At 35.2% G+C, this 8,299-nt stretch overlaps 1 protein-coding gene across 1 annotated transcript; it reads left to right on the forward strand.

Annotated features, from left to right (window-relative positions):
- The first annotated feature begins 2,872 nt into the window (after positions 1-2,872).
- On the forward strand, positions 2,873-3,346 carry LOC141689592 (uncharacterized). The gene has a single exon (XM_074493939.1). It carries the CDS (start codon positions 2,873-2,875, stop codon positions 3,344-3,346), a length of 474 nt encoding a protein of 157 aa, XP_074350040.1.
- Positions 3,347-8,299: the final 4,953 nt, after the last annotated feature.

Below are 8,299 nucleotides of genomic sequence, written 5' to 3' on the forward strand. Positions count from 1 at the left end.
CGAAGAATTCGTTCCCGGAATCCTCCCATCATCAAAAGCTCCAGAATAATCTACAATTCACAAGGAATTTAACCATACCATTCAATCACACAGATAACCCCCTGAGTTGGCCGGAATTTGGCCGGGAAGTTCGCCGGTTTCCGGCGAGCTCGACGTAACTTTAAAAACACAACTCCCTTCAAACCATGAATCATCTGTTAACGAGCTATACACCAATCGATTGCAAATTTCATAAGGAACACAACCCACTATATTTCAACAGCTAATAACCCCTAGAACAAAAAACCCTAATTTTCAATTAAGAACATTCATACGGGTTATAAACTCTAATTTTAAAATTCGAAGATTAAACTCAATTTTGAACATGTTACTGAACTCCAAATCAGTCATATGATATATGAAAATCATCAGGAAAACAAGCTCTATAACATGCAATCGTCAAATAATTCAAACAATCATCCGAACAAAAATTCAAATTTTTAATCAAAATAATTCGAAAATAAATAAAAATATAGAAAATAAACCTTTGATTATGCATTTCTGGAACTTGTATAATCTGATAATACGCTTCAAACCCTTCATTTTGGTTACTAAAGCTTTCCAAACGAATTTCAACAACACCTCCGAATTGATGTTTGATTCTTGAAAGATTATATGAATATATAGATTTTCTCTGTAAAATAATATAATTACTGTTCAAATGATTTTCCGTACGAATTAAAATACGGTAAAGGCTATTTATAATTACGAAAATTAGTATCCCGTTGGATCATTCCGGATATACAATGGTACGTTTATTTATAAAAACAGATCCAAACGATACCGGTTTTCGGGATAATTATCCAAATCAGTATAATTTGTACTGCGGTCTTGGTCTCAGCGCCTGGTTACACGTATTACGAGGTGATAATTGTAATAGTTTAATAAAAAGATCCCATTTATCGAAAATACGAGTTTTATTGATTTACCGAAATGAATAATGTATCGAAAATATTGCGCCGGGACCCACGCAGGACAAATTGTACGCCGTATCGAAAAAGTCGAAATATGGAAAATGCTCGGAATATTGTAATTAGGTTAGGAAGGAGTTCTTGGAAGAGTTTCGGATCATAAAAACGTAAAAACGGATGACGTCGGTTGGTTCCCGATTATATAAAATAGTTTATAAAAACTCGAAAAAAGAATTCATAAAATCCATATATTTCGTATAAAATCATTAATCAACATAAAAATAAATAGGAAGATATGACAATTATCTATATTTTATTTTGGACATATAAAAATTAAAATACTCAATTATTACTATTTTTAAACATCCAAATACATATACCAGTTAACAGTTAATTCACTAAATAAATACTAAACATGCATAATATTTATTTATTAGCAAAAATAATTTCACGATATATCCCAGATATTACATCAAGGTTGAAAGAGGGTCTTTCGATATTTCTCTTGGAAAACCTTGATGTATTTGCATGGAACCATTCTGACATGGTGGGAATCGACCCAGAGGTGATGTGCCACTGTTTGAATATCGATCCCAAACATAAAGGGGTTCGACAAAAGCGCAGGGCCGTAAGCAGAGAAAGGGCTATAGCCTTAGCGGAAGAAGTGGATAAGCTCTTGGACGTTGGACTAATTCGAGAGTCCTTTTACCCGGAATGGTTGGCCAATCCAGTGTTAGTGAAAAAGCCCAACGGCAAATGGAGAACATGTGTGGATTTCACCGATCTGAATAAAGCGTGCCCGGAGGATAACTTTCCTTTACCAAGAATTGACCAGTTGTTCGATGCCACAGCGGGGCATGCCTAGCTTAGTTTCATGGATGCGTACTCCGGATATAATCAAATTCCCATGTATGAGCCTGACCAGGAGCATACCTCTTTTATTACTGATAGGGGACTCTATTGCTATATTGGAATGCCATTTGGTCTGATCAACGCTGGTGTCACTTATCAAAGATTGGTAAACAAAATGTTTAAGAGGTAGATTGGAAAAACGATGGAGGTATACGTGGATGATATGCTCGTAAAATCTAAAAAGGCGGAAGATCACATCGCCGATTTAGCTGAGATGTTCTGTATTCTGAAAAAGTATAAAATGAAAATAAATCCTCAGAAGTGTGTATTCGGTGTGGAATCGGGGAAATTCTTGGGATTCATTGTTAACCACCGAGGAATTGAGGCCAACCCGGAAAAAATCAAGTATCTGTTGGACATGAAATCTCCCACCAGTGTCAAGCAAGTGCAAAGCCTGACAGGAAGGATTGCAGCCCTAAATCGATTTGTCTCAAAGTCATCGAATAGGTGCAAAGAATTCTTCAAGGCAATTAAAGGAATGGGGAAGTATTTTGTGTGGACCCCATAGTGTGAAGAGGCTTTTCTGAAAATCAAAGAGCAGTTGGGAAATCCTCCAATGTTGGCCAAGCCGGAAGAAGGAGAGACATTGATTCTTTACTTGGCAGTATTTGAATACTCTGTCAGCGCGGTGTTGGTGAAAGAGAAAGCAAGCCACCAATGGCCTGTGTACTATGTGAGCAAAAGGTTGCTGGATACGGAAACCAGATATACCAATATGGAGAAATTGGTGTACGCCCTTATCCTTGCGGCACGAAAGTTAAGACTCTATTTTAAGGCTCACCGAATAGAGGTCCGCACCGCTTACCCACTCCGGCATATTCCGCACAAACCTGAATCGTCGGGGAGGATGTTGAAGTGGGCAATAGAGTTAGGACAATTCAATTTGGAGTATTTTCCTCGCACGGCGGATAGGCGTTGGCTGATTTCATACTTGAGTTTGATTCTGAGGTAGGCGACAAGGCCATAGTGCTAGCACAACCTTCCTCGTAAGGAGATTCTCCTGTTGATAAATGGGAAAAACTCTCACACCCTTGGTGGATCTTACATGTGGAACAGGCGTCGGGATTGTTTTAGTCACCCTAGAAGGGCATCATTTGATGAGCGCCATCCATTTCAAGTTTTATGTCACCAATAATGATGCTGAGTATGAAGCTCTGATCAATGGTCTGAAAATAGCTTTGGAAGTGGGGGTGGTAAATTTAATAGCTCGGAGTGACTCTGAGTTTGTTGTAAATAAAGTCAACAAAGGTTTCCAAGCCCGAGGACCCCGAATAGAGTTATATATGAGATATGCGCAGTGTCTGTTAGAGAAGTTTGGAAATGCCAGACTAGAGGGTGTTCCAAGGGAGGAAAATAGTAAGGCAGATGCTTTGGCAAAGATGGGGTCGCAAATGGATAGCATCCAGCTTGGACAAATTCCTTTGGGAGTCCAAGAGATACCAAGTGTTCCAGAGGTTGAAGTATTCCAGACACAGGAAAAATAGCTAGAGGGATGGATGACCCCCATTCACAACTATATTCGAACAGGAACTCTGCCAGAGGACAAGTACAAGCTCGGCGTCTTTGATACCAAGCTACGAGTATGTCGAATATGATGGGGTGTTATACAAGAGGGGATTTAACCAGCCACTGTTACGCTGCGTGGATATAGAAGAAGGAAAATATATTCTCAGAGAGGTGCACAAAGGGATTTACGGCAATCACTCGGGGGTGGTTCATTGGCGTTAAAAGTCCTCAGACAAGGATATTACTGGACAACTATGAAAGAAGATGCCTTCAAGTTTGTCTTGGCTTGCGATCGTTGCCAGCGATTCGCCAACTATTCTAACGCCCCGGCATCTTCCATTACCTCATTGGCAAGTCACTGGCCTTTCGCCATGTGGGAAATCGATCTCATTGGAGAGTTGCCCAAAGCAAAGGGGGGTGTGAAATACGCTATGGTGGTCGTAGATTACTTTACCAAATGGGCGGAGGCTATGCCACTGGCCACGATCACAGCAAAGAAGATAAGGGACTTTGTTTTCAATTCTATAGTATGCAGGTTCGGTATCCCATACAAACTCATCTCGGACAATGGGAAGCAGTTTGATAGTAAAGAGCTAAGGAAGCTTTGTGAAGACTTGAACATCAAAAAGGATTTTGCCGCAGTTTATCACCCGCAAAACAATGGTCAGACAGAAGCTATAAACAAAATCATAAAACATACTTTGAAGGCAAAGTTGGAAGAAAAGAAAGGAGACTGGCTAGAGGAGATGCCCATGGTCCTCTGGTCTTATAACACAACTCCCAGATCGACTACGGGAGAAACCCTATTTCCGCTGACTTATGGGTATGAGGCCATGGTTCATGAATATAAGGCAATACATACTTTCTAGTTAGATTGCTTTTGAACTCCCGCCACTTCTGGCATGCAGAATTTAACACCAACTTTTGCACTGAAGGGGGTACTTCGAACGCCATCTGTATGAGTAACAATTTATAAAATTTTATGAGTAACCAGCCATATAGTACTGTAGTTGTATATAATTAAGTAGTGAGATGAAATGTTGTACCTTCACATAATCCCATTTTTTTTGTTTCTTTTGGAACTAACTTCCACGAGGAATACATAATTGGGGACTTAGTTCTTGCAAGAACCCCAATATAAGATTGCATCTCTGTAGCTGCATCACCATACGGCTCACCTTTCCCATTGAATAAGACCTCATTTTTTATGCCCAAAATCTTTCGTCTGACAATTTTATGCATAGTCACAGGCCCACGTCTCAACAACTGAAGTCCTTCTCTCTTCTTTGGCGGTGGCATCTCTGTCACTCGCTTCCTTTTCTTTGTCAATTGCTTTTGCACGTTGCTTGAAATAGCTTGCTTTTTAACGGATACAGGGGAAGAATTTCTTGTGCTAGGATGTGTCTCCATCGACTGATTCCTTTTTAGCGCCGTGATAAGTAACTTGGTTGCTCGTGCATTAGGAGCAGATTTTGTCCTCTTGATTTTGTTCAAAGAGGCCATAATCTGTAGTAACAGAGCATTTTTTAAAATCATACAAGAATAGTATTCTCCTACATACTAGAAAATTACAAATACCCAAATAGTACTAAAAATATTGAGACATATATTCAAAATAAAAATAAATATAGAAATATTAAATTAAAAATATGAAACCCACAAATAGAGCATGCATATAAAACCCACAAATAGAGCATGCATATAAAATCCACAAATAGAAAATTGAGGCATACATGCATACTAAAAATCAGAATACACAACAAATTCAAAACTCAACGACCCATAAAAAGATTCAAATCCACAAACCCACTAACCAAACCCATAAAAATAACAAAACCCACAAATAGAGCATGCATATAAACCCACAAATGAAATCCACAAATAGAGCATACACATGAAACCCACAAATAGAGCATGCATATAAAAATCGCAAATAGAAAATTGAGGCATACATGCATACTAAAAATCAGAAAACACACAATAAGATTCAAAACTCAACAACCCATAAAAAGATTCAAATCCACAAACCCACTAACCAAACCCATCAAAATAACGAAATCCATGCATGTTATAAACACATTCATCAAAAAATTAAAAGAACATAGAACACAAAACAAGACTAAAATGCAAAAGATGAGGGGGAGGGGGAGAGAGAGGTTACCTAATTGAAAACGAGAGAGAATGGGAAATGAGAGAGGGAGAGAGAGAGAGCGAGAGCGAGAGAGAGAGATTAGAAAGAGGGGGGGTAATTGGGGGAGGGTCGACCTAATTGAGGGTTTTGGGGGGAGAATGGGTAAAGTTTTGAAATAATTTGGGTTTAGGGGGGAATAAAGGGGAGGGAAGTAGAATTGGGGAAAAAAATAGTTAAATTATTAAACAAAAATATATTAAATATAAAATATAAGATAAAAAATAATATTTTGAAGAAAAAATTAAAAGAAATATAATTTCTAGTTAAATTATATTAGATGGCTAAAACAAGATTAATAAGTTGACCCGGTTAAAATGACATTAGTCGGTAAAATTGGTTTTTAAAATATTAAATTTAATATTCTTACAATAAACGTTAAAATTATTAAAGGTGAAAAAATGACATAAATGAGTCTAAATATTATCCTTTTTCAATATTACTAATCATATTGATTACCAAATATTATTTATCAAATCGAACTGCATATAATTAAGAGAATTAGTTGTTGGTATATATATAATTGGTACAATGTGCTTTGAACTTATATGGCATTGATGAATAACGTGTTCATATACTAATGAAGATTTAAATATATCTCGTAAATAGATACACAATTTTTTTCAAAATACTTACATTGTGTAATAATATTGCTTATACGGTATGTCACGATTTTACATCATAGTTCGCTAACCATGTCCTATATTCACAATATCATAAAACATGTCTAACTTATTCGCTAAAATATATAATTAGAGTAGAATATATCTACATTATACTTTTTCATTAAATAGGTATGATCCGTAATTTATCTGTTGGAGTAATCAATTGATAGTACAATTGGTACAATGTGCTTTGAACTTATATGACATTGATGAATAACGTATTCATATACTAATCAAGATTTAAATACATCTCGTAAATAGATACTCAAGTTTTTCACAATACTTACATGGTGTATTAAAATTGCTTATATGTGATGGTATGTCACGATTTCACATCACAGTTCGCTAACCATGTCCTATATTCACAATATCTTAAAACATGTCTAACTTATTCGCTAAAACATATAATTAGAATAGAATATATCTACATTATACTTTTTTATTAAATAGGTATCATCCGTAATTTATCTGTTGGAGTAATCAATTGATAGTATAATTGGTACAATGTGCTTTGAACTTATATGAGATTGATGAATAACGTGTTCATATACTAATCAAGATTTAAATACATCTCATAAATAGATACTCAAGTTTTTCACAATACTTACATGGTGTATTAAAATTGCTTATACGTGAGGGTATGTCACGATTTCACATCACAGTTCGCTAACCATGCCTATATTCACAATATCATAAAACATGTCTAACTTATTCACTAAAACATATAATTAGAGTAGAATATATCTACATTATACTTTTTCATTAAATAGATGTCTTCCGTAATTTATTTCTTGGAGTAAATTGTGGTCAATGTCTAAAAATTGATAATTTCACTACTACCATCGTATGATAACAAGTCAGACAACGGTTTTCCCCATAGACAACGTTTTATGCTTATATAACCGTTGTACTAGGGGTTGTCATACAACAGTTTCAAAATGTTAAGATTTTAAAATTTCATTATCTATACTAATCATTGTGTCATAAGTTGTCAGACAACAGTTTCTCAGATAGACAACGTCTTATGATTATTGAACCGTTGTACTACGTTTAGTCACACAACATATTGACGACTTCATTTTCAAAAACCGTTGTAGATATAATATGAATACAATGGTTTATTATTACTGTTAAAACGTTGTGTAGTTAAAATTAATATTTAACGAAACAAAACTACGAGATTATTTAATTTGACGAACCATTATTTCAGAATTAACGAATTTTAACAAATATTTATAAATAAATATTTAGCGAACTGAAAAAACTAATCAACGTGTTTTAACGAGCCAATATTATTTAATTATCGAACTGTAAAAACTAATTACCGAGTTTTAATGAGTCAATGTTACTTCTTCATTTAATAATTAAATAGAAAATTAAATGCTCAATCGTGAATCTTTGTCTAAACTCCATCTCCATTACTCCATATCCATTTCTTCATTTCTTCCTCTACCTCCGTCATCTCTGTCTCTATAAGGAAGAGCTAATTTTATCTCTGCAAGGAAGAGTTTCTTTCATCTCCACAAGGTATTCTCACTATTTTCATGAAATTAGGATGAAATTAGGGTTCATAAATTCCCCCAAATTTTGAAACTTTGAAATTAGGTATATATCGCCTATATATGAGCTCATTATCTTAGTTCACATTAACAAGGAACTATTATGTGCTCATTATCTGTGAAATATTCTGTAAAATTGAACTTTAATTTTACATTACTAATATTATGATTATTTCATTCTTAAATTATACTTCTACTTGCTTATATGCTAGGAGTTTTTTTGGTACAAGAAAGGTTTGATTAGATTTTTAATTAACAGTATAGTGGAAGGCTCTGAGAGTTTTGCATACATCTCATCTCATCTCATCTTAGGAAGATCCTACAAATTTTAATTAGACAATGCATATTGGTAGCATCTTTTGTTATTGATTATATCTTTCGATCAAGACACATGTTGATCAACAGTCATTCACAGGGCATGTGCTAATATAATGTGTTTTTACAAATCAACAACAGGGGATCCAACTAATATAATAACCAAAATATATTTCCAACTTTAATATCCAACTTGGGGCCTGG

Source organism: Apium graveolens, chromosome 10, assembly GCF_009905375.1.
Source record: "Apium graveolens cultivar Ventura chromosome 10, ASM990537v1, whole genome shotgun sequence".
NCBI lineage: Eukaryota > Viridiplantae > Streptophyta > Magnoliopsida > Apiales > Apiaceae > Apium > Apium graveolens.

What these genes read in the sequence shown, in the direction of transcription:
- LOC141689592 (XM_074493939.1), top strand. Translation starts at nt 2,873, where the DNA reads ATGGGAAAAACTCTCACACCCTTGGTGGATCTTACATGTGGAACAGGC.